Source organism: Dreissena polymorpha, chromosome 10 (genome assembly GCF_020536995.1).
Source record: "Dreissena polymorpha isolate Duluth1 chromosome 10, UMN_Dpol_1.0, whole genome shotgun sequence".
NCBI classification, from domain to species: domain Eukaryota; kingdom Metazoa; phylum Mollusca; class Bivalvia; order Myida; family Dreissenidae; genus Dreissena; species Dreissena polymorpha.
The window spans coordinates 2,313,349-2,341,155 of record NC_068364.1 but is presented as its reverse complement, the minus strand read 5'-3'; the positions used below and the strand labels follow the sequence as shown (position 1 = coordinate 2,341,155).

The following is a 27,807-nucleotide window of genomic DNA, read 5'->3' as shown; positions in this document are numbered from 1 at the left end:
TACTACTACTGCTTCAACTGCTACTACTGCTTCAACTACTACTACTGCTACTGCTGCTGCTACTGCTGCTGCTGCTACGACTCCTGCTGCTGCTGCTACTACTGCTACTGCTGCTGCTGCTACTACTACAACTCCTGCTGCAGCGACTACTACTACTTCTGCTGCTGTTACTACTACAACTACTACCACTACTACTACTACTACTACTACTACTAGTACTTCAACTACTACAGCTAATACTACTGCTACTACTACTGCTACTGATGCTGCTACTGCTACTACTGCTGCTGCTGCTACTTCTACTACTACTACTGCTGCTGCTGCTAATGCTACTTCCTTAACTACTACTACCACTGCTGCTACTAGTATTGTTATTATTATTTATACTACTATTGCTACCATTACTGCTACTATTCCTGTAAATGCTAAAACAACAACACAATAATAACTGCTACTACTGCTACTGTCACTTAAATTTGCACCAATAGTATAATTATCAGTAGTTTAACTGCTTGTACAACTTATACAACAACCGCTTTTACTTCTACTCCTACAACATATTCTACTGCCAGCACCAGCATTACTACTGCTACTACTACTACTACTACTACTTCTATAACTACTACTATTTCTGCCCAAACTATGCACATTGTTTTATGTTTTATTCATATGTTGTGTAAATTGTTGAACTCTGATTTATTTTGAATAAAATGTGTTGCATTTTTATATATATTAAGTTATTTTCTCCTCTTATAAAGTCTAAGTTTTTTCCAGGGTCAGCTGAAAAATTAATGTTAGAGTCTTTTCCATGCTTAAAAAATTCTATGTTCCACTTTCCATGCTATCTGGAAATATTTTCCATGGTTATCCAGCCTAAATCCAGCGTTTTCCATTCCTTTTCCATGCTTTTCTATCCAAGGCTGGAAAATGCTCGGAAAAAAAGTCCACGTTTCATGGACATTTCTAAAACAAAACCCTGGAAAACCCTGGAAACTGTTTCAAATTCCAGGGATTTCCATGGAATTCCATGTTATACCATGGATTTCCAGCCTAAGTTCCATGATTACCCTGGACAATGTACACCCGGGCTGAGTCTGTGAGTCTGTCACACTTTTCTGGATCCTGCGATAACTTTAAAAGTTCTTAATATTTTTTCATGAAACTTGAAACATGAATAGATGGCAATATGGACATTATGCATGTCATTTCATTTTGTTCCTACGTCAAACATTATGGTTGCTATGGCAACAAATAGACTAGAAATACTGCTGAAAATGGTGGTTTTCTGGATCCTGCGATAACTTTAAAAGTTCTTCATATTTTTTCATGAAACTTGAAACATGGATAGATGGCAATATGGAGATTATGCACGTCATTTCATTTTGTTCCTACGTCAAAAATTTTGGTTGCTATGGCAAAAAAATAATCTGACAATGCTGGAATTTCTGACAATGGTGGAGCCGGTAGGGGACATATATTGCTTGGCAATTGTCTTGTTTAAAAAAAAAATTATATAAAAGAGCAGTTCATTTGCCTTATGATTATTATAAACAAGTTTTAATTGGGATGGATTTTGTCTGCACAGTAAACTCAGTAGGAATTAACAGTATTAGTAGTAAAATTGCTATGCATGAATTCAACATATAGTACTGATATGTGTATGCGGGCTATTAAAGGGACCTTTTCGGGTTTTTATAAATTGACAAAATTGAAAAAAATTGTTTAAGATTTGGAAATTTTCGTTGTAGTTATGTTTTTTGCTTGGAAACTGTAATACTGAAAATTTATCATGGTCTTAAATATCCATAAAATGCATCACTGATTATTTAAAAACATGAAAAATATAATGCGTTAGGAACACTAAATGATTGTATAATTTTGAAAGTTCTGTTGTTATCGTTATATTTTGTGACATTACAAGGATTGCTTATATAACGAATAAAATTAAATTAGTGTGAAGTGTTAGATCAGCATGGATGGCCAAGTGTTATTGGCGCTAAACTTTTACTTCAAGGGTCAGCTATAATTTTATTTTACCTTGATACTGGAACTTTCTTAAAGTTCGATGTTTACATTTATCAATTTAAAGCATTAAATGACAAACTTTAAAACTTGCCAAAATCTGTGAAAAGGACCCTTTAACAAGAGCAACGCATAGCGGGTGCAAACGCTGGGCTGTGGGTGCAGATTTGAATAAATGAAAGCTTGTCAAAAGTGACCTTGACCTTTTACCTAGTGACCCAAAAATGGGTGTGGTGTGTAGAACTCATCAAGGTGCATCTACGTATAAAGTTTCAAAGTTGTATGTGGAAGCACTTTGATTTTAGATCCTATGTGAAGGATTTAGCACGACGCAGATGGCAGACGGCGGACGACGATCTGGCTATGACAATATGTCGGGTTTTCTCCGAAAACAGCCGAGCTAATAATAGTACTGTAGTGATGTAAGATCATGATTGTGCCTTCTAATTTTAGGACTCCTAAATCAGCAGGGTATTGCAAAGAGATATTTTGGCAAAGTACTTTCATAACTATATTAAGTGTATTATTGCTGCTTAATAAATCAATCTGTGAAAAGTGAAAAAATTATATGTCTATACTTCTTCGAAATACTGTTGATTTTTCTTTTAAAATTGCTGCCTTTTTTAGAAAATAGCCACTAGTTTATTCTCAATTAAATTGGGGCCTTTAGTTGGCGGGTGCGACATGACTCCATTTAGGCCTAGCACTGAATGATGTATAATATTTATTGTCTAAATCAAGTGTATATTTTCATGCTGTAACAAACAATGGTCATGACAACAAATATTAGCTCAGTTCATAAAATATTGGGATTTGTTTGTAGTTATACATTCAAGTAGAGTAAAACAGTGTATAGATATTCTGCCAAATGTTCAAAACCAACTGAGACAAATTCAGAGATTTTATCATAAACAAAGACAAAATGACAAAAGCTGGCTCCAATTGTTGAAAGTTTATTTTGAACTTATTAATTGTAAATAATTAAGTAAATGATACCTCCATAGGTGTAAAATGCATAATGGCACATATAAAATAAAGGTGAGAACATAATCAAATCATTCAATTCAATTCAAGTTTATTCAGGTACAAGATCAAGGTATAATATAACAACAATATAGATGAGAACATATAAAAATAAACCAATATGGTCAAAAGATAACAGTGAATTAATATATATTGATCTTGCAGACCTGGGATAACCCAATAGTACTTATTTCCATTTGGGTCCCTTATCTTAAGCATATAATAAGTTAAATGTTACAACACCCTCTCAAAAAGTAAAGGAGACGCATGGCAGATTACAGATGCGGTACCGACGGTCATACACGCACACCTATATCATACCTTGCTAACAATAATATGTAAGCACATAACACTGTTGATTTAAAAATAGATCATTGTTTAAGAATTAAAAGAAAACAAGCAAATTCGTTGAATTGATATCCCCCGCCTATATACTTCTGGACACAAAAGTGTTATATTTGACACTAAAAAAGCATTTTTTTGAAGATACAAAGGGCCATAACTCTGTTATTATCAGATGGTGTACAATGCCATTTGGCCTGCATCATCCTATTATCAATATATATACTCATACCAAGTTTCAATGAAATCGGCAAAAGCACTTCCAAGATATGGCTCCGGACACAAAAGTGACGGACAGCCGGACGGACAGCCAGACAACGCCAAAACAATATCCCTCCGCCTATGGGGGGGGATATATACTCGTACCAAGTTTCAATGAAATCTGCCAAAGCACTTCCAAGATATGGCTCCGGACACAAAAGTGCCTATAGTAAAAAGCATTTTTTCAAGATACAAAGGGCCATAACTCTGTTTTTAACAGATGGTATACAATGCCATTTGGCTTGCATCATCCTCTTATGCATATATATACTCATACCAAGTTTCAATGAAATCCGCCAAAGCACTTCCAAGATATGGCTACGGACACAAAAGTGCCTATAGTAAAAAGAATTTTTTCAAGATACAAAGGGCCATAACTCTGTTTTTAACAGATGGTGTACAATGCCATTTGGCATGCATCATCCTCTTATGCATATATATACTCATACCAAGGTTCAATGAAATCCGCCAAAGCACTTCCAAGATATGGCTCCGGACACAAAAGTGCCTATAGTAAAAAGCATTTTTTCAAGATACAAAGGGCCATAACTCTATTTTTAACAGATGGTTTACAATGTCATTTGGCGTGCATCATCCTCTTATGCATATATATACTCATACGAAGTTTCAATGAAATCCGCCAAAGCACTTCCAAGATATGGCTCTGGACACAAAAGTGCCGGACGGACGGATGGACGCACGGACAGCCGGACGGACGGACAACGCCAAAACAATATCCCTCCGCCTCTGGCGGGGGATAATTAAGACTAGACGACATCTTATTCCTGCACCTGAATACTATCATAGAAAAATGGACTAAAATAGCACTAGTTACATTATATACAACTTTTAATAATAAAAAGTGTCAGAGTTTTCTCTATCACGTGCAGACATTTTTAAGTAACGTTTAACTTCAAGTTGGAATCCCTGCTTAGATTTGATCTCTTTGATGTTATTTGGCAAAGCATTGAAGTCATGTATGGCCATGGAATAAAAAGTTCCAGATTCAGAGCCAGACGATAGTGGGGCTTTAAAGTTACATGTATGTGCACTAAATCTTGTTCTGGAGTGAAATGATGATATTCGTACAAAATTATTTCAAGGTATTTGGGAGCCTTACCATTGTAGATATTAAAAACATGATTAAACCTGAGCTGGCGAACTCTGTCAATAACATTAAGCATCTGAACGGACTCAAGCTCGTTACAAGTAATGCTTGTTCTTGACGGATGGTCTAATAAAAATCTAATGACCTTGTTTTGTGCCACCTGTAATTTACCCTGTAATTGTTTTGTAAGTCCTGCATACCAAGATGAACAAGCGTAATCAAAGTGGCATTGTACCAATGCATTTGTAAGTGTTTGTTTGGTCTGTTACTAAGACTGAGGTTATTACAGTTTCTAATCAGTCTATAGAGTTGACCCTTTTGACTATATTGTCTATTATAGCTTCACAATTTAAGGTGCAATCAATATTTAGGCCTAGGTATTTTACTTGGTCCTGAGATGGTATCGTATGACCATTAAAGCTTACATGGAAATTTTGAACTTTCTTTAATTTCCTTGCAGATGTTATGCACCCCAAATTACATAATGATTGGTCAATATTTTGTATTAAAGTTAAATATTATTAAGTTATAATATGTAAGTGTTATTTAGTTTTAGTTTAAAGTTATATGTTAATACAACATGTTTTTAACTGCTAAATTGAAATATAATTTAGTTTCAATTTAAAGTAAAATAGTAACATTTGCAGTGCTGTTATTAAAGATTAATGCGGCCAATTGTACATGATATTGTTAATAATACCCAGTCATCATAATTTCAAGCCATTAGCTTTAAGCAAACAATGACAGCTTATGTTACATAATGTTATCCCATAATACCCAAGCATTCTAAGCTAATTACAACTTTATATTCTTAAATTGATATTCTTGATTGCTAAATAAATATAAAGCCATTCACTATGGTCTAGACAACTGTTTAGAAATTTGATATAAAACAGAAGAATATGGAACATGAGAAATATATAGACTTTAGCCTTACTGTGTGACAATTGACTTTGTGATTTTCTGTGTGATATACTTCATTAAAAATTATAGGAAAACATTCTAATAAAACATTTATTTAACTTAATAATTTAAACTGTGTGTCAGAACTGTGTTATGGACTTTTGTTATCATTGTGGTTAAAATACTTTGTGAAAATAAACACAAAACTAATAAATACTTTGTGAGTTGCCTTTGCGTGTCTTCCCCAATCAACGAGGAACTGCGTCTCAAACAGGAAATCTCCGGCATAACACAGACCCAAAAAGCATACATTCGGTCTTGCCTAAATGTAAGGTAGCTTATTGTCAATTAACCAAGTGGAACAATTTTTCATAACCAAGTAACCAAGCAAGTTTATTAGAGATAGTCGCTGGATCTTTGTGTGCAAACAAGATAACCCGTCATCTGCATACAAGATAAGCTTACAATCAGTGTCTATACATGTGGGCATGTCATTCACGTAGCAAAGGAAGAGCAGAATTAGTAATTCATCATTTAAGTAACACATGTAATGTTTTTTGGGACATTGTATTAAATGCATTATATACAGCAGACGTGTGGCTGCTTCAGATGAAATACTCTTCTTATAAGGCACACATTTTAATGTAAACTAAAGTTTTAAATGCCATAAGATTTAAGAAAAAAGAGTTATTATTTTTACTGCTACATAGGAAACTATGACCTCTTTTGTAAAAATAATGTGTGGCTGATTTAACATTATTTCATGTAGAAATAAATTCAACATCACTAAGGAGCATACATGCCATAATTCTTGAAGGCCATTTAGAGACAGGACAGTTGTGAACATTGGCATTTCAAATAATGACAACTAAAAATACTAACCAATGAAAATGGACATTGAATTTTTAGTGGTGTAATATTCAAGAGTAAAGCTGGAATGGTGGTTAAGATTCTGTAGTTATCATTTGGTCAGAAACATAATGTGCATGATATATAAATAATTCATTATAGTATTGCTTCTCAGTAAGTCCATTATGTTTACAGAATATATAATAAATGAACTGCATCTATTTAGGGCACATCTGTTCCACTAGTTTCTGTGTCCTTTGAGCAATGACATCTGTAGGCACAATGGTGTAGTCATGTGGCATTTCTAGATTTCCATCGATATTCTCCCAAGAATCATAGTGCATGCCTCGCCACATTGTTATGCTGTGGAAACACACAAACCAGGGACGGTTCACCTTAAAATCCTTCTGAAATAGTTCCAGCACTGCTGCGTGCTTTGGTAGAAATGCAATGTGGGTCATGCCAGCTCCGTGCATTCCAATCCACAAGTCCGTCTGACTACTGATTTCCAGCTGGGACTTCATTGGGAGGGCTTCCATTAAGGCAGCCTGTACATGAGAACCAGGAAAAGCCTTCATTAGTGTTTCCACAACTTCTGCTTCGTTGAAGACCTTTCTTCCAACGTTTCCTGCAGCGTTTCTCGGATGATACACTGCATTTCTACGCACTATGAAAGTGATGCGTAATTTCTTACAGTTAAGCACATCCTTTGTAGGCAAATCAAATCGGTCCAACACAAATGTACGGAATTCTTCTAGGTAAGGAATCGGAGGATCAACATGCTCACTAAATGGCATAAGCTTCTCCTCTACTCCCCATATGAAGTTCTCATAATGCACTGGTTGACTTAGATGGCCAACTCTGATTGGTGTGCTATAAATAACATCCCAAGCTTTGTCCAATGGCGTGAAAGGATGGGCATCAAGAAAGAGAATGGACATTTCAGAAGGCTGTACCTTGAGGAAAGACATGAGAATAAACACATTAAAGATACACCTCATCCAGTTGTGAAGGTTAGCATAGTCACCTCTTTGGACCCCAAAAGTATATTTATGTATATGGTTAGAAGCATTATTTGCCGTTGACCCAATTTTAATGTTATTTCTCCAGTGCAAACCTGAATTGGACAGTTTTTGTTGGCTGGTATCATTAGTATCACAACTTAGCTCCCAGAAGTCAGAATTCAGATTAAAATATTCCTGGCCCTCCGTTTGTCCCAGAACGGCCTTAACTTGCTCACCTCCTTTCACAGAATTTTTGCTCCGTTTTTCAGGGTGCATAACAATATTCCTTGCTACTCCAAAATATTTGCCATAAATTTTGAAGCGATCCCCACATATGTGTATTTGATTGTTTTTGTTAAACCATGACAAAAACGGCTCTTTGTCAATCACAAATTTATCTGTGAAATATTCATACTTTTTTTCATTTTGCATAATAAATTCTGGTTGTTCGATGTATGCCAAGATTTGAATCTGCCTTTTCTTGAGGCTTGGCATGAGCCTTGTCATTTCTTCTTTGTAATGTTGGAACAACAAAATACCACCTATGATTAAAACCAACACTAAAATGGTCAGCACACTTTTCAATTTCTGCCTAAACCTCATCTTTACTCTTTATTGTTGAGTTGCATATACTTCTCCCTACTTATGAGGGATTTGCAGTTTTCCACCAAAAGGATACATTTAATGCATGTACTATTGCTTTAAAAATCTTCCTGCATTGTTTCCTTTGATTTACCAATGGTCACTATACACTTGTATTCCACTCTTCTTCCGTTATAGAAATTAAAGTTTGCATAGCTATTTGACAAGTATACACAGTTTGTGCGGGTTTACCAAATAATGATAAAATCCATAATGATGTAATGCATGCACAGCTAGCAGTTTGTGACGTTTGATAACATTTTGTCTGAAACTTGAACTGCCCAGTTTTATTTTAGGACTGAAGCAAATGAAATAGCTGTTTGTCATTTGAAATTAAAAATATTAAGCTTTTCATAAAATCACTGTATTTATGTGCCAAAGTTACATGCTGTTCATGAAGTACTGCTGTCAAGTGGACACATTCAGACCTATTTTGTTTGTTTTAAAGTGACTGTGATTTATGTATTATAAGATTTATAATCTCATACAAATAAATGGCATTGTATTGTAATTACCGGTGTTGAGTATACCTGAGTATACCTCTCTTAGATTATTTAAGATTTTATTCACAGATTAAAAACAGGAAGGCCGTTTTATCAACATATCTTAGTACATGTGTGTCAAGATATTAATTTGTCAATATATTTAAGGCTTGGTAAGATATGTGTACATTTTGTTTACTGAGGCCAGAGTTTTTAGCTCACCTGAGCACAACGTGCTCATGGTGAGCTTTTGTGATGGCCTTTTGTCCGTAGTGCGTCGTCCATTGTGCGACGTCAACATTTGCCTTGTTAACACTCTAGAGGCCACATTTATTGTCCAATTTTCATGAAATTTGGTCAGAAGATTGGTCTCAATGATATCTTGGATGAGTTTGACAATAATTATGTTTGCTTGAAAAAAATGGCTTCCAAGGGGCAGGGCATTTTTCCATATATGGCTATAGTAAAATCTTGTTAACACTCTAGAGGCCACATTTATTGTCTAATCTTCATAAAACTTGGTCAGAAGATTCATCCCAATAATATTTTGGATGTGTTAGAAAATTATGCCTGTTGGTAATGTGGCCTCTAGAGTGTTAACAAGGTTTTACTATAGCCATATAAGGAAAAATGCCCCGCCCCCTGGTGGCCATGTTTTTCAACCAACCGACATCATTTTCTAACTCGTCCAAGATATTATTGGGATGAAACTTCTGACCAAGTTTTATGAGGATTGGACAATTAATGTGGCCTCTAGAGTGTTAACAAGATTTCGCTATAGCCATATAAAGCCATATAAGGAAAAATGCCCCGCCCCTTGGCAGCCATGTTTTTCAAGCAAACGGCACCATTTTCGAACTCATCCAAGATATCATTGAAACCAATCTTCAGACCAAATTTCATGAAGATTGGACAATAAATGTGGCCTCTAGAGAGTGAACAAGGCAATCACAAAAGCTCACCATGAGCACGTTGTGCTCAGGTGAGCTAATAAAAACAAGGCAATTTCCTTTTATATTTATAATGTATTTAGTGAACAAAATAATACAAGAATTGAATCATGGTAAACTTCCAACAGTCTTATCCCCCGCCTGTCCTATCTCACTCCCGGTATGTCAACCGTGTACAAAGCTTCCTCGTCCGACCCACACACGAGCGTCTCCGCCTGTATGTCGAGTGTGTTGATTGGCAGCGACTGGTTGGGCAGAAGGGTGCTGATCTCCATCTTGGATCTGCCGGTCTCCAGCCCAAGCCAGGGGCTGGTTATGGCTGGCGCGGGTCCCGGCCCCAGGGTGCTGGGAGAACAGGGAACCGCCGCCTGAGCCCGCACCTGGGAACAAGCAACAACAATAGCATGATACCAGTACCAACAAGGGATGTGTTTGTCAGAAACGCAATGCCCCCTTTAAATTAAAAAAAAACAAATTGTTTTCCTTTGACCTTGAAGGATGACCTTGACTTTTTATCACCACTCAAAATGTGCAGCTCCATGAGATACACAGCCAAATATCAAGTTGCTATCTTCAATATTGCAAAAGTTATGGCCAATGTTATGGATTTTGGACGGATGCACAGACAGACTGACGGACAGTTCAACTGCTATATGCCACCCTACTGGGGGCATAAAAACAATGAGCATGGAACCAACATATACAAAAATGAGCATGGAACCAGTACCAACAACGTTGAGCATGAATGGCAACAGAATATGAGCCTTGCTCTTGAAAAATTGGGCTTAATGCATGTGCATAGTGTCGTCCCTGTTAAGTCTGTGCAGTCCACATGGGCTAATCAAGAATGACACTTTCCTCCAAAACTGAATTTGTGTCTAGAGGAGACTTTCTGTAAATGTTTGTTTTTTAAAGCACAGGCTAATCTGGGACAACACTATAACCCTTTCAGTGCGGGAAACGAATTTTAAAGGCCTTTGCAAACAGTTTGCATCCAGATGAGATGCCACACAACGTGGCGTCTCATCAGGATCCAAACTGTTTGCTATTCTGATAGTATTCTTTCAAAAAAATCGAAGAAAATGCTAATTTTAGAAATTCAGCAGACGACATTTTAGCAGACGACAAATTTCCCAGCATGCAAAGGGTTAAGCACAATGCTCCCAGAGTGAGGCTCATTTTTGTGCATGCACCAGAATGTCTAACTGAAGTTAAGCAATAAGCGCAATTCAAATATTTAAATAGAAATGCAATTGATAAAAATTTTGTCAAATAACTTCTGGATAAGAGCAAACTCATAACAGAATTCAGAAAGTTCCTTAAGAAAATCTGCATGCAGGTCATACAAATATGCTATGTGTATTTTTCTTTAACTTTGGTTGTGGTAAACATTTAAAGACAATATATGACAAAAAAGTTTTTTTCAAAAGTAAAAGTTAACGCAAAAAATAAGCGATTTGGGCCACATATATTTGACCTCTGACCTTCAAGGATGACCTTAACCTTTCACCACTCAAGATGTGCAGCTCCATGAGATACACATGCATGCCAAATATCAAGTTGCTATCTTCAATATTGCACAAGTATTCATAAAATAAGCGATTTGGGCCACATATATTTGACCTCTGACCTTGAAGGATGACCTTGACCTTGACCTTTCACCACTCAAAATGTGCAGCTCCATGAGATACACATGCATGCCAAATATGAAGTTGCTATCTTCAAAATTGCAAAAGTATTCATAAAATGAGCGATTTTGGCCACATATATTTGACCTCTGACCTTGAAGGATGACCTTGACCTTTCACCACTCAAAATGTGCAGCTTCATGAGATACACATGCATGCCAAATATGAAGTTGCTATCTTCAATATAGCAAAAGTTATTGCAAAATGTTAAAGTTGGCGCAAACCAACCAACAGACCAACCAACCAACCAACCAACAGACCAACCAACCAACAGACAGGGCAAAAACAATATGTCCCCCACTACTATAGTGTGGGACATAAAAATGTCAGCATCCTTATCTCTGTGTTCATATTAAACAACATGATTTTAATGTTTTCTGTGCTTAATAAAGCTTTTCAAAATTGTTTCACAAATGATAGTTAAACAAGGGACAAAATTGTCACAAAACCAGGTTTTCATTGTGAAAAAAAAATCTGATAAAGGGAGAAAACTCAAACTGAACTTTTGAAATGACCAAAAAAAATTAACCCCCTTTGTAAGTTTTTTTTTTTTTTTAAATCTATTTTATGTCGTGGCGACCTTGACATTGGAGATATTGACGTGATTCTTTCGTGGGACACACCGTCCCATGATGGTGAACAAATGTGCCAAATGATTTTAAAATCTCACAATGAATGACATAGTTATGGCCAGGACAAGCTCATTTATGGCCATTTTTGACCTTTGAACTCAAAGTGTGACCTTGACCTTGGAGATATCGACGTAATTATTTCGCGCGACACACCGTCCAATGATGGTGAACAAATGTGCCAAATGATTTTAAAATCTGACGATGAACGACATAGTTATGGCTCGGACAAGCTCATTTATGGCCATTTTTGACCTTTGAACTCAAAGTGTGAACTTGACCTTGGAGATATCGACGTAATTATTTCGCGCGACACACCGTCCAATGATGGTGAACAAATGTGCCAAATGATTTTAAAATCTGACAATGAACGACATAGTTATGGCCCGGACAAGCTTATTCCGCCAGCCCGCCAGCCAGCCCGCCAGCTAGCCAGCCAGCCAGCCCGCCCGCATTCGCCAATCTAATAACCAGTTTTTTCCTTCGGAAAACCTGGTTAAAAACATTTTGGCATATTTTGTTGATGTTTTTTAAGTGGGTGCATAAAATAAAAACACAATGAAATAATGGCTTTGACCAAACTATGATGCCAAAAGATGTGAAAAGAATACAAAGTACAAAAGAAAATCAAAAAAAACTCTAGTATGTTAGTAGCATGAATATTTGTCAGTAAAGAAAAGAATGTATTTTCATATTGAACAGCAAAATTAAATGATAACTAGCACTTGCAAAATTGAGGTTACAGGTAGGTGGAATTTACAACAGGCCAGCGAAACCACTAGCTTTGCCAGAAACAAGACATGTGGGGTAGTAAATACAAACAAGAGAGACAGCTTGATATGCCAGTAAGAAGGGTGGTAAATAAAGTCAAAACTGAGGACAGCAGTCAGTCAAGGGAAATGACCAAAGTGACTGTTGTTGACAAGTGATCGCTATGCTCATATCACCACTTTTTAGATGGTTGGTAAGTTGGTAGTATTGCTACGTCATTACCCCACCTAGCAGTGCGCACACAGTGTAAAACAAAGGCTCATTGCCAATAACTATGAATAATAACATTACTAATCCCTTTTGAATAATACAGAATAATATCTTATAAATTGATTTAATGTCATACCTATTTTTAAACTAAATCTATGACTTAATCAACGATAGTAATGTTGTTTACTCATGCATCTCATTAATTCAGTAAATCCGACATTTTGTATTACATTTATCGGTAAATTAATTTTAATAAAGGTTGTCACTTGTCATTTGACGTCACGTCTGAACAAGTATAAAAAGCGGATTCGCTGTCATAAACCGAAAGTATGGTAAAACTGTATCATTCAAAGAAAAAGACATAAAAAATCCTGAAAAATTTAGATAGTATACTGTGAAACCATTATATATCGTCAGGCATTGATTTTCGTATATTTCTTCAGTCGACCGATTGACGAATTCAAGATCCTAACGAACAATTATGTCCCATATTTGAACAAATTAAGACTGAATAACCAAAGGCATCAGGCGCTAAAATCCAACGTAATCCACGCATACATACTCTGTCTGTTTCGTAATCAAGATAAATCCGGTTTTGACACAAAAGGGTGTAGATTACACAGTGTACTTAACTGACACGTGACATTGCTCTTAAACGCGAAAGCAGTACAGCTGTATCGACTGCGTGACTTTGTTTAGGAAGAATTGTAATGATAATTCTAATTGTTAACAACTTTATTACCCATTCAGTCCTACTCAGTTACTCCCAGGACCGCTAGATTTTAGCCATCGGCTTATCAGCAGAACTAATTAGTGTTAACTGTTCTGTGGTCATAAAGCACACTCCCCTGTCAACAGCCTGCTTGGCAATAATAAATGAACCCAGGTGTTATATCTTGCCAAATGTGAATCTGCTGCAACATGTTTCAGAGAGTTATCGACCAGTGTAATTAGCAGTTGTGCCAAATATTAATAGCCAATTCAACATTTATTTTGATTTTTTGGATATGTATAAAACAGGTAAGCTTGAAATGTGTTAGAAAAATAATTTATTGTTCACCTTTGTTAGATTTTCAATTTGACATGTAACAAGCACTGAGCATGTAAGATGAAATGATTGAAATTAAAACTAATAGAAGTTATATGATTTTAAAAGATAGTTTTCTTTACTCTTTCAGATTGACAACCAAAATGACTTTTCATATTCCATCACTGAGGGAACTTAGAATAGTTTTTGACGAAAATGATTCAGAATATATTATATTTGATGAGTTCAAAGCATTTCTAAAAAACAATAAGTGTGGAGATGAACCAGCAATTAAAAGTGGCAACATTTTCAGTTGGTTGAAAGGAAAAGATCATAGTGTTAAAAGTGTTGAAGGAAAACCTTCGTTTAAACTGGAGAGCATAGTGCAATACTGTATGTCATATCGCGACACATATGAAGTGTGTAGACAGGTTACAAAGGAAATTAAGGGGATATTAGTTAATCAGTCAGAGGAAACCCGCATAACATCTACAAAAGAGATATACAAACATATAGCTAATGCTGATTTTTTATCTAAAGTCATTTTGTCGGAACTTAAAATTTAGGAAAATGACATTACAACATTAAATTCATTTTACAAAAATGAGTTTACTGAAGAAAGCTGGAGGAAAATATGTTTCTTTGAAATGCATTTTATGAGAGAAGGAGATTTTAAAATTGAAAGTGATACATATGAGACAACAATTATGAAAAAAACTAAATTTTTATCCGAAATGCAACAGGCGCACCAACTTGCCGGGACGATAATGGAGCAGTCAAGAAATGAAATTTTGGAAAGAACAAAGCGACGGGAACATGCTGAAATGGGTGAGCGAATATGTATCAGTGGAAAAAATACACACAGTCCTTCTATCATTGAGTCACAAGTGATGAATGCAATGCCTGACCAGTGCTTTTTGAATACAATTGTATTGTCTGATTGTACCAGTCACTGTACGCATAATAAGTCATTACATGTTTATGCAGACATTTCAGAAGACAGCCAGGCTTCCATTCCTGATATTAAGACTATTATATCATCATATGTAAAAACAAACCACATGGAAACGTGTTCAGAATTTGTGTTCTTTTCTGGATCTATAAAAAAGTATAAAGACTCTTCAGGGGAATACATGCGTTTTAAACTGCGAGATGATTTTCTGTCCGGAAGACTAAATGAATCTGTTTTGTATCATTGGAAATCTTATGATTATGACACAGATTCTATCTTTGAAGATACTGATGAAACATGTCAATGTTGCTATGGTACACCTCAAACAAAGCCATTGTCCACAAAATCATTTAATGTGCTCTGGGAGTGGTATATTGAAACTCCTCTTGTTTGCCAAATTCTGTTTGAAATATTCATCAACCAAAGGTCACTTAAAAGAGCAGATGAGACCAAACAGTTCTTGAAAAAGAAATCAGCGATTTTCCTTGTCCAATTGGGAAAAATCGAGTCGTGAAAACCTCAAAATTGGGAAAAATCGAGTCGTGAAAACCTCAAATTGGGAAATTGGTGTATTTGATTTTTTGCTCCCAAATACTTTATAATTGATAACCAAGTGTTTTCAAGCTGTCAATATTATATAAACCTAGGTTCAAGCTATAGAGCTGCAAAGGGAAACTAACTAAATGTTGCTTAAGAAAAAAAAAAAAAAAAATTTTTTTTTTTTTTTTTACCTTTAATTGGAAATTTAAGGACAGCAATTGGGAAATTTGTATTTTTTTCGTAATTGGGAAAGTGCCGTTTACCGGTACTTTATAAAGAAGGAGGAAAATCGCTGGAAATATACAAGGTTGTACATGCAATATGACAGTTTCTTGAATATTTTAAACAAAAGGTATTGTGGAATTCTTCAAGACAAAAGCACACAGGAACTGTCGATGAATTATCATTCCCTGTCAGCAGTATTTAATTTGACGTCAGCAGGAGGGCTAACCCAAAGTTTAACAACAGCTGAACAAAAGTTGAAAGACATGGCAAACAGTGAAAATACCTATTTTAACACATATTTTAAAAAATATTCATTGACATATGAGACAAGCGCTGTTGAAAGCACAGAAAAAGTTTGTTTAAGAGACTGCGTCTTAGTCCTAATGATGGACAACTTAGTACGGCTTAAAAAGCATGCGGATCCCGATCCAGGAGAAAGCCGGTCTATGCAAATCTGCACATTGCCAATCACCATTAAAGGAATTCCAAAAGATGCATTAGAATGTGTGAACTGGCATGATGCTGATTGCGAAGCCTGTGTGGATATTATATGCAAGTGTAAGCAAGACAAAGTGTTAAATAGTTCTGATGTTGACAACTTGTTAATACATTTAACTACAAAACAACAATCAGGGTTTAATGACTTCAAGAAGCTAGTGACATTTGGATACAGTGACATCTGGAAAGCAGTGTTGAAAGGTAATTTAACATTTGGTTGAAAAAAATATATTGTAAAGTAAAATAGATGTTCGACAGAAAAAATTATCTCGTCTCCCTATATATGGGACCAATTGTCTCGTCAGTATGTAAATTAAGAGGGGCATTCGGGAAAAAATGCAAATTGATTAAGAACTTTTATATTGTTAACGCAATATGAATGATATTTCATTGGAAAGGGAATTTCATCACCTACACGATGGTTTAATGTTGCATTATAAAACATGAATCGGTTAGTCACAATTCTTACGTAAATGACCCCTATTTAGAGACAATGGAACATAACACTTTTCCGACCTGCAATGTAAATAGGCACCGGATCCATGCTGAATGTCTTTACAGTGTAGTTTTATCTATATAATTTAAAGGCGAATTAAGTTTTTAATGTATACAAATATTGAAGTTTAATCTTTATAAAATGAAGTTTTGCATTTATCTGATGAAGTTTCAACTTTACTAATGTAATTAAAGTTTACATATATGTAAGGGCATTATCCTTTAATTAGCAAGTTTTACCAAACATGTAAATTATATCAACAGACAATCAATGCATTTCATTATACTATCGTTCAATACACATGTGCTTATATCGACCTTTATTTTTGTTTCAGAAAAAATGCATCTACTTTCCCCCACCAGACAGGAGAGTGACACTTTAGATAAATCCTTTGCGTCACTACAGCTGGGTGATGTAGAAGTAAGTGCTTATGCAATACATTTGCACACTGAAAGCACCTTTTTATGTTGTCTTACACCATTACGTCATATGTTCCACTTGAGTTCATAGCTCCTTTATATGCTGATATCTTAGATATTTGATATGCAGGTACCTTGAATTGACATTTACCAATTTTTAGATTTATGAAAATGTGTGATTTTTCAATGATCACTGTCTTGTTGAATATCACATTAAACCGACAATATTTGACTGACAAATGGGTTACATTGCAGTTACAAGGATTAACATATTTCAAGACTTACTAATTTTAAAGGGAAACACAACCCTAAATACAAATTGCTGACATATTGGATATTTAATTAGGTGTAAATGACATAACTATCACACAAAATTGGGCATTGGATTTTAAAATACTTACAGCTATGATTTGTCTTGTACTTCTACTTCGGTTCTCGTAGCCCTTAAAAAAACATTCCATGTTTCGAATTTAAGGCCTATGTCGTCTTTATGGGGTTTTTTTCTACAGGAGGATGAAGACTTGCAGGAATTGTCTCACATTGGGGTAGATGTTATAACAGAAACGGATGAAATTGAAATAGAGCCGGATGCAATTGAGGAGCTTGAGAGCATTCAGCTTGACCGGAGCATAAATGATGGGCAGCCTGGAACTGATATTATGAATTCAACGTTGGATGATTCCCTGTTTTCAAAGTACATAGTGATGTTGAAGAAGATATAGATGTTGAACAACACCCAATGGATTATTCAAGTACAGTGGCAACAGAAGCCTCTGTTAGTTCGACAAGAAACGCAGATCATTATGAAAACAGAGTGTTGTCTCATCTTGGCTATAAAAAGTACAATCTGCCTCCGCTTTTATCACGACACCCACCCCCTGCTGTTGGTCGCGATGATGATATTCAAAAGCTAAAAGAAATTCTTGACGATGTATTGGTAAAAACCGACAACACAAAAGAAACATCAAATAAGATTCTATTTGCCCCGGACCACAAAATTGCTGTCAATTTACTGAAACTACGCGATACTAGTAAGAAGTACGAACGATTTCTGCCAGAGTTTCCAGCACTACATATACGGAAATCAAAAATTACCATTTTGTGCAGTGCATACAAAGATGCCGGAGTTCTTCACATACTAAAATACATGCGTGACGAAGACTTTCAGGAATGGAGGAAGCTGATATCAGCTGATCACATAGAAATGGGTACAAAATACATACGGCGATTGTCCACAGCATTACATCTTGCATTCTTCATCGTCTTTCTTCAAAAGTACCATGCTGATAAAAAAGAAGAAGTCATTACCGATGTCTTGGATTCAAAGAATATTGATGCACATTGGATGAGCTTCACTTCCTTTCTTGAGGAAGGCTCCCGAAGAAATGGAACGTTTGCTCTTCATAGGGACATCATGACTCACTGTGATGAAGTATGCGCAATAGCATTTGCTGAACGTCTCGGAGCTCCTCAGGGATACAACTTTTATCCCATTTTCACCGCGACATTGACGGTATAACACGTTGTGGAATATACTTGCTTGTATTCAACACTGTGGAATATACCTGTCGCGTGCACGGACTACTTTTTAAATGACGTCATGCGATATGCGCTAAAATTAGGTCGATATTGTTTGGTTCATTGATCGAATTTTAAGGTCACCCATGAAAAGAAAATGTGCATATTTTGCAGAAAAAAATATATATGACATATTCACCAAAAGAAATGTTGAAATAAAATATAAAATTACACGATTTTTGTTTTGTTATTTTTTTATTTATATTTACTTTACCACTGAATGATTTTTCATAAGAAACAAAGTCGACAAAACTTGAGCTTCAAAATTATACGACCTTCAACCTTTAAATCTAGTCATATGACATTATTTAGTGTAATGTGCATTGTTTATAACCAAAGCATATACTTTTGACATTTAACTTAAATATTAAGAATGTACAACAAGCCATACACATATCGCACAGTTCATGAATAATCTGCTATGTTTGCTTTCCTATTTAATTCACGTTAGGCATAGAGCTGTGTAAAGTATAAGATGGTAAAAATAGCACCACACTGGAATTGGGAACGTCCCATTTGTACACGGGTATTTTCTACTCATTCATCTGTTGTGTACTTGAATGTTTTCCATTCTTTGTGTATTTTTATATTAGATTATTTTTTCGTACAATAAGGGCATTTACCTTAGATAAATAAAACAGTGTGCAAGTTTAAACATAATTATGTTTATATGCAGAAATCTGCAAATGCAACCGAGTTTACCAACGGCTATTATTAGATAAACTGCTCCGGTTCATTTGAACAGCAGTAATGTAGAGTACATGACGTAGCGTGTGACGAAGAAGAAAGTTTATCGCGTTCATAAACTCATTTGAATAAAGTGATAGAATGGCATAAGGGTCTTTGCTAAAATAATTATTAATGACCCTAGATGCAAAATCGTCAATTATTGAGTTAAATGGATTATTAGATGGATTTTAAAGGATAACTAAAGGTAAGATACTAGTTCTTACGTGTTTTGATTTTTGTTTGTACTTTTGTCGTTCCCTGTTCTCGGGGAAATGATTTTAACATGGGCGCCATTGATGCATCGGATCACACACGGCATACCCATAACATTATATAAAAAACACGTTCTGCGCGTCCTTAAATTCATCGTCCGAAGTCGGAAAACGTATTGCCCTGTTTATTTTGTCAAATAAAGTGTCAGTCGCTGCAATTGTCTGTTTACTCGTCAAAATTGTCAAGGTCTTCGATAGCTAAAGAAACTTCAGCGTACAGTTTATTTAGTATTGACAGACCTGTACAAAGTCGCGCCAGTCAAAAATCATAAAAAGCGACATTTATAGTTATGGTAGCCAGAACTAGGTCGTCGATGGTGTACATGTATGTTGACATCGACAGCATTTTGTCAGGAGCAATCGCCGCCATATTGGATTTTGATCATTTTCTTTCGAAAATAAAATAAGTTATAGTAAAGTAAAATCTTTTTTTCGCGGTCGTAATGTGTTAAAATTCGCATACTGCGTAAAATTGAATGTAGGCATATGGTGATATTTTTACTTGTTTTACAGTTTGTGTGTGAATTTTTTAAAGACTATTTTGCGTACCAGAACAAATACATGTATATCACTACGCATGGTTACATTTGTTAGATTTTAAGCGCTTTTATGACTGAATTAAAATTATTGTTAAGGTTATTAGATCTATTTATGTTAAATGTCACGTTGAAAAAATCAAATGGGATAAATAGAATACTAGGATTAGCGTTGAATACAGAGAAGTTTATGTTGCTCGGCTCGAACACCGAAAGCGCTCGCCAAGGCTCGCGCTTCCGGCGTTCTAAGCCTCGCAACATAAACTTCTCTGTATTCAACGCTAACCTAGTATTCTCTATGTTATTAGCTGCTGTGAAATCTAGCCTGCCATTTTCGTTCCTGAATGGTGCATCCTCTTACGCAGCATTTACTACAAAACTTCTACACGAGTATTACAAAAGTGGAATATACTACCAAAACATGAAACACTCGCTTTTCAGTACCCCCAATAGAGGAAGTGAAGTAAACTTTGCATGAGATACCCAGCGAGAGATGGACCATAAGGATGCACTTAAGGCATTCAGATCCGGTTCGACAGTGGCGTCCGTCTTGCCCAGAATGTCTCTCATAGATGTATTGGATGACACCCATGAAAGAACAGCACATAGCAAGATAGAAAAAACTCAGGAAGAATTGCTGGGTTTTAGCACAACAAACACAGATGAGAAATACATTGTAAGAATACTTAGCCTGATTTTGAGACAAGGCGGTATATGCCTAGATGAAGATGAAAAGGTGTACAATGTGTATGATAATAACAAGACCGTACTTTCTCCTGCAGTGCTTGACTCTGAAACAAAAGAGCTTGGCCAGTTCTTGATTAAAAAGTATGCAGCCCAGGAAGGATTGTTTGGTACATCAAAATCAGACATACCCAATGTAAATGATGTAGCTGGACCGAAACAGCTTTTGCAAAAAGTGAAATCAACAAAAGGAGTAACTATCAGGCGAATGTTTGCGAAAGTTGATACTGAAACCAAAACAGATCGCGACAGGCGAGAAGATGTCAGAAAGAAGACTGTTAAAAAACAGCTACAGCGGTTCGATTGTCTTAGTTCAGAGATGAATGCTTGCCAGGCAATTGTCAAACCAGACTGTACGAAACCAAAAGTTTTGAAATCATCCGGTATGAAGAATGCCTTGGTGAAGACAGTACATGAGGCAATTAGCAACACCAATGAAGAAAACAACAACATTTTGGAAGAACACAATCTCATTTTCCTTTCAAAAAGAAGCATTCCAAAACCAGTAATGGAGACTGCATCACATGCAACAATTGAATTTGCTGGGGTGAAATTTAAAACAAATGCATCGTCTGGTCAACAGTATTTAAAGTATATTGAAAACGGTGTCATCAAGAAAACGCAACTGCAATTGCCAAATGTGCAGGAGTTAGCAATCTGTGAAGAAAAATATCAGTTTACTCCTGATGATTTCAAGGCTGCAACAAGATCACAAAGAGTTTCAAAAAAAGCATACAGTGTCACCCATCTTAAAACTTCAGAAGAAATGCTGTCCTCAGAAACGTTCCACAAAAATTCAATTGTCACAACACCACAGGGAAAAAGTCTCATCAGCACATACTTGGCTAGAAATATACACAAAATTAAAGTACAGAAACATATCACCATCAGCATAGACAGCGAATTACACATGTCAAATTGCTCATGCCCAGAACATCCTAAATGCTGCTGTTGCCCGAGATATGCCCATCCAATATGTGCCAAGATGTATGCAGACAAAGAGCCAGACATTGACATCCTTACATATATAAAACAAACTAAAGGGGAGGCCGAAATGTCCCAAGTTGATTGGCTGACTGAATACCAGGATCGTTTGTTAGATGGAAACGCCTGTGTTAGCATCGTCACATCTGGGGATATTGATGCGGTTGTTATCCACATGTTTGCTTTGTCACATGGTTGGCCCCGTACATCAGACGGAAAGTTCAAAAATAGTGTCTTTGTTATACTTCAGAAGCCAGTCGGTCTCTATGACACATACCATGTGACAGGCATATTGACCGCATTGGAGGAAAAATGGAATGACAAGAACATTGGAATGAAATTAGCCCTTGTTCTCAGTATGGCTGGCAATGACTTCCTTCCAAAGTTGCATGGAATTTCACATACAAAAACAGTTGAGGTCTTCCTGCAATACCCCCACTTGCGATCGTCACTGTTTGACTTTGAACACCCCTCTGACTGCACCATACACGTAAAGCTGAACCCAGACATATACAAGGAACTTATAAAGTACTTGTATTGCGCAAAGAAGCTAAACGCGGACGACTTCAGTTTTGATGAAATACGTCAAATGTCAATATTGCCAGTTAATGCAAAGTCATTGGAAGATTACAGAAATCCACAGCTTTGGATGCCCCCAATAAGTACAATCGAAAAAATGTCCAAGAATGTCCAGTGTCTCATAGACTATTACTTGACCGCTGGGGACCATTCGAAACAAATGCCAAATTTTCTGCTATGTGGTAGTCTTACTAAAACAGACAAAGGAGAGATAGAATTCGATCTAGGTCCAGATTCACATATCAACCGTATTGGGGAATGTGCGGTTACAGATCCAGGAGGACTGGCGCTCAGGCTGAGGAAGAAAGGAAAACGGAAACCAGAGGAAACACCACAAAAAGGACGAAGGCGCAAACTACGGCCACAGGCACAATCAACTCCAAGGTAAAACAACACATTATTTACAGAAAGATATTTCCCGAAATTTCTCGAAAGTCCTTGACTATAATGAAAACAATGGAAATACCATATATGGCGACAATAGCAAAAGTGTTGATTTCAAATTTTGTAGCCTTATGTTGCATAATTACATTTTACTTTAATTCTGATATACATAATGTTTTATTTTGATTGTGTAGGAAGTTGTAAGGGTTTGAACCCATGTGATATCGATAAGTTTATACATAATGTTAGTTATCGTTAGTATTAATCATTAATAAAATCTAATTGATCAGGTACCGTAGCGGCGCAACCTTTCGACTGACTTAATTTAGCTTGCCTACATAGTGTTGGAAATTATGTCTTGAATCTGAATAGATGTACAATTTATGTGTGTAAGTGGTTACATATTAAAAAAGATAAGTGTACACAAATACAAGCATGCTGTTATTTTACAGAGAAGAATTTCAAACAATAAATTAATGTTCTTGTTTTTCAGAAAGAATTATGATGATTGATGAACCAGTACACAGATGGAAAATATGTTTGAAGTAGATCAATGCAAAATTCATGTTGATCTTTAAGTTGAGACATTTTTGTATTTAATATTTATCAACCACAGGCGACTACATCTAATTAATTCATTTAATTATATAATTTAAGTCCAGTTCAACACTCCACTAGCAAATATCATGCTGGATACTCATGTTGATAATTCCTGTAAAGTTGATTGTTAACAAATTTGTTTTTTAACTTTCTGATTAGTAACATAGTTACCCGGTATGTTTATTATGTGAACAATTGTTATGTGAATTACAAAGGTGAAGTTGGTATTTGGTGTAAAAATTAATGTTTATTCCATTAAATTTCCTTGCTAGAAAAGTTTGGGTTACAATCATGACAATACAAAATATACATGTATATAGCAGCTTATCATTCTATTATTATAAATTGACAAGAATTCTATAAAGTTTATGTGGCATACTATTTATGTTATTTCATTCATGGATGACCTCACTCTGACAGCAAAGACCCACATCCAAGCAAGGTGGATGCTTTCGGCCCTAGAAGAGGCAGCAACTTGGTCCAGAATGAGGTTCAAACCCAGAAAGTCCAGAGCACTTGTTATCAGGAAAGGCCAACCAACCAAGAAATTCAATCTGACAGTGCAAGGTGAGGACATACCATCGATAATGGACAGCCCCATTAAATGCCTTGGGAAGTGGTATGATGCTACACTCCAAGATGGGAACAACATCAAGCGCATCAAGAACCAGCTCACTGAAGGGCTGAAGCAGATTGACAAAAGCGGACTACCTGGCAAATTCAAGGCCTGGTTATTCCAGAATGGACTTCTCCCACGACTAATGTGGCCACTGATGCTTTATGAGGTGGCAACAACAGTGGTGGAAGGACTGGAGAGAACCATTAGTAGGCATTTGCGAAAGTGGCTTGGCGTACCACCCAGCTTCAGCAACATTGGACTCTATGGACGATCAAATCAACTACAGCTCCCATTGAGTTCGTTGGTGGAGGAGTACAAGGTGGCAAAGGCCAGACTTGTCATGACGCTGAAGGATTCAAGGGATGACATGGTCCGAAGAGCAGGTGTTGAGACCAGGACGGGAAGAAAGTGGTCCGCTAGCCAGGCTGTAGTGCAAGCCGAGAGCCGCCTGCGACACAAAGACATTGTGGGAACAACGGCAGTGGGAACACAAGGTCTGGGCTCTGCGGAGACGAGGAGTTGGAAGAAGGCGGACAGTAGGACAAGGAGGGAGATGGTCCAGGCAGAGGTACGTCTGGCCGAAGAAGAAGATCGAGGCATAAGGGCAGTGGCAATGGGGTGCCAGGGTGCTTGGACAAAGTGGCAGACTACAGGAAAGAAGATGACATGGGCGGATATCTGGCGTAGCGAACCTCTGCGCATCAGTTTCCTGCTCAGGTCAGTCTACGACCTGCTACCTTCACCAGCAAACCTGCACAGATGGGGAAAACGTGACGACCCAACCTGCCCACTTTGCGGAAAGATAGGCACGCTAGAACATACACTATCATCTTGCCAGACAGCCCTTACACAAGGAAGATACAGGTGGAGACACGACAAGGTCCTCCAAGAACTGGCAGACATAGTGGAAAGGGAGAGGCGAAAGAAGAGGACTGTGAAAGAGACCAGAAAGATGCAGTTTGTAAAGGAAGGGGAAACCATCAAGAAGCAGCAGGCGCAAGCAGCATCGATCCTAGATCGTGCGCAGTCATGGGAGATGGCTGTTGACCTGAAACGCAGGCTGGTTTTCCCAAGTGTAGTCCAGACAACACAACGCCCCGACATGGTGATCTGGTCGGCAAAGGACAAGTGTCTGGTGATGGTTGAACTCACAGTTCCTTGGGAGTCGCGCTGTGATGAGGTGATGGAGAGGAAAACAGCAAAATATGCTGATCTGCAGAGGGAATGCAAGGAGAAGGGGTGGCACACGTGGCTATTCCCATTGGAGGTCGGCGTCCGAGGCTTTCCGTCAAAGTCTCTCTGACAGGAAGAGACAGAAAGCGAGCGGTCAACAGACTTGGGGATGCAGCGGAGAGAGCATCGAGATGGCTTTGGCTGAGGAGAGAAGAGAGGAGCTGGCAGCCGTCTACTGACACGTAGGGGATTGATCAACCCCTGCGGACCCACCACCAGGAGAATGTATCGAGATTAATGGGTGGAAACATTCAGTGATCGGTGGCTCTCGACTGAGGATGTCAGTAGTCCAGCAGTTTAACGACTGTTTACATCTCAACTTGTTTATATGAACATTAACCCATTTATGCCTAGCGTCTAGAAAAAAGGCCTTGGCAAACAGGGTAGACCCAGATGAGACGCCGCATGATGTTGCATCTCATCAGGGTCTGCGCTGTTTGCTGAAAGAAATTTCTGTAAAAAATATTCTATATAATTATAGAAATTAATAAAGTAGACATCCCTAATTTCGGAAATACATTGATCCAATTATTTAGAAGGATGGGATAGTCCACTAGGCATAAATGGGTTAATAGATGTACATTGAAAACATAAGGAATATTCAATTGTTTACTTCTGAATAATTTGATAATTATGTGTAATGGAAAACATCTGCAGTATAATTTTATATAACACAATTTTAATTACTCAGTATTCTCTGAGATCATTACATACTCTTCGCATTATATACTTGCCATAACATAGTTTAATTAACATTAATTAATATGTTGTTCAATTCAATAATAAACTATGTACAAGTTCTGATCTGTTCTTATTATTTTAATGTCTAGTATATTTATTTCTATATTTAGAATATTTCTTACTGAAATTCTTTTCAGCAAACAGCTCAGACCCTGATGAGACGCCGCATCATGTGGCGTCTCATCTGGGTCTACGCCGTTTGCCAAGGCCTTTTTTCTAGACGCTAGGCATAAATGGGTTAAAATGCATGTCCCTGTATTTTTCTACAATCTTATTCATTTAGTGTGTGAGCAATGTTTAACCCTCTGAATTCTCAGCATTCTACACCAGTATCTTGTAATTAGATATGGTCAATAAATCCCCTCATGTTATCACTTCCAACAGTGATCAGCGCTTTACACCACTTTGATAATGACCCCTGAACAGTTAAATAGATTAGCCCTGATCTTGTTGAATCATGGAGAAAGGAGTAACCGAGTAGGACTGGATTGTGTGTATTGTGTTTTTCAGTGTTGTTGCAGAAGATTATACAGCCTCCACGCACCGGATTAGATCCGGATCAAAGACAATAAACAAATTTTAAAGATGATGATGTATATACTTACCGTACATACATTCTCCGCCTTGATTACTAATAAATACAGAACATGTTGATTTGTGTTTGGTTGTTTGCGTTTAACTACAGTACAGGTGTAAAAATAGCTTGTGCTACGTTATATGGGCTATCGATCTTTTTAATCATTGATATCTTTTACAAGTTTTACGATACATGTTTCAAATAATTGTTACTTGTAGCAATTGAAAACGTAACAGGTAAAGAGAAATAAGCAATCATGACATTAGTTCCATCCAAACATAGGGAAATTGTTTTCAGAAATTCACTTTTATTTTTGCGCGATTTTCAGGAAATCCCCAGAAAACACGTGTTTCGAATTACTGAGTATGACGCAATAAAACATTGCTTTGTATCCCATTGCATTCAATCTAATTTAAACTCACTCGTCCATTGGTAGTTACAATTAAATCTGAACTTTGCCCTATGAAACCGTTGTCCCATAATGCACTGTTAATTTTACACTTCCAAAAATTATTGTACTTAAAGTGATCAAATATTTACGATGCAAAACACTTGAAACTTTATTGAAAACTGACCAAATAGATTGCTAACACTAATTTTAACCAATAATCTTCGCACCTTCTCTAAGTTGCGCCGATATAGGTAAGATTGTTATAAGTTTGGCCATGATAATAAATGAATAAGACAAATTGGCGACTGGCTTCACTGTTTCAAACTCGGGTTTCAAACACTCGTTAAAGGTTATTCGGTCCCACTAATCTGCTAATCATAATAATGATACACTAATAGGGGCAAATTACTGATCACCTGATAACAAAAGACTAGTATATTGACATGTGACAATCAGGCCCCACCTCCTGCAAGTGACTCTCAAGTGTCCTCCCTCTTTCCCCACTACCATTTTTCGCAACTGCGATATATTTCGGAAAAAACAAATCAGATATTGACTGAAGCATTTTTTTTTTCAAAGTCAGCAATTGGCAATTTTAGTGCTGACGAAAACGTCATTTTTACAAAAATGACGAAATTTCGTGCTGGCAAAAATAAATGATTGCACAGTATTATAAAAGTTGCAATTCAATGTCTTTTTTTCCTTTATTAACGATAACTAATCCTTTTATCTGCTTTTTATAAAAAACACTCGCCAGCTTAGTGGTGTTTTTAACACCTTATCAGCAATAAACATCTAT

The 27,807-nt window shown here is 36.7% G+C and overlaps 2 protein-coding genes and 1 long non-coding RNA gene across 4 annotated transcripts in view; all 3 read right to left on the bottom strand.

The window, feature by feature from the left end:
• Positions 1 to 2,959: 2,959 nt before the first annotated feature.
• LOC127848468 (uncharacterized) lies at positions 2,960 to 8,610 on the bottom strand. The gene has a single exon (XM_052380948.1). The coding sequence runs from the start codon at positions 8,113 to 8,115 to the stop codon at positions 6,727 to 6,729; it is 1,389 nt and encodes a 462-aa protein (XP_052236908.1). The 5' UTR covers positions 8,116 to 8,610; the 3' UTR covers positions 2,960 to 6,726.
• A 1,031-nt stretch (positions 8,611 to 9,641) lies between these two features.
• LOC127848469 (nucleoporin Nup43-like) overlaps positions 9,642 to 27,807 on the bottom strand; it is a 36,531-nt gene continuing 18,365 nt past the window's right edge. For both annotated transcript variants that reach the window (XM_052380949.1, XM_052380950.1), the window contains exon 8: positions 9,642 to 9,966. In XM_052380949.1, coding sequence (XP_052236909.1) covers positions 9,752 to 9,966 — 215 coding nt within the window. In that variant the 3' untranslated portion in view covers positions 9,642 to 9,751. The remainder of the gene's footprint in view (positions 9,967 to 27,807) is intronic.
• On the bottom strand, positions 9,990 to 13,959 carry LOC127848472 (uncharacterized). The gene is made up of 2 exons (XR_008034526.1): positions 12,159 to 13,959; positions 9,990 to 11,996 (listed from the first exon to the last, which is right to left on the bottom strand). It is a non-coding gene; the product is annotated as an uncharacterized LOC127848472 (long non-coding RNA).

Coding starts and splice junctions, on each gene's coding strand:
- LOC127848468 (XM_052380948.1), bottom strand. CDS start 8,115: ATGAGGTTTAGGCAGAAATTGAAAAGTGTGCTGACCATTTTAGTGTTG.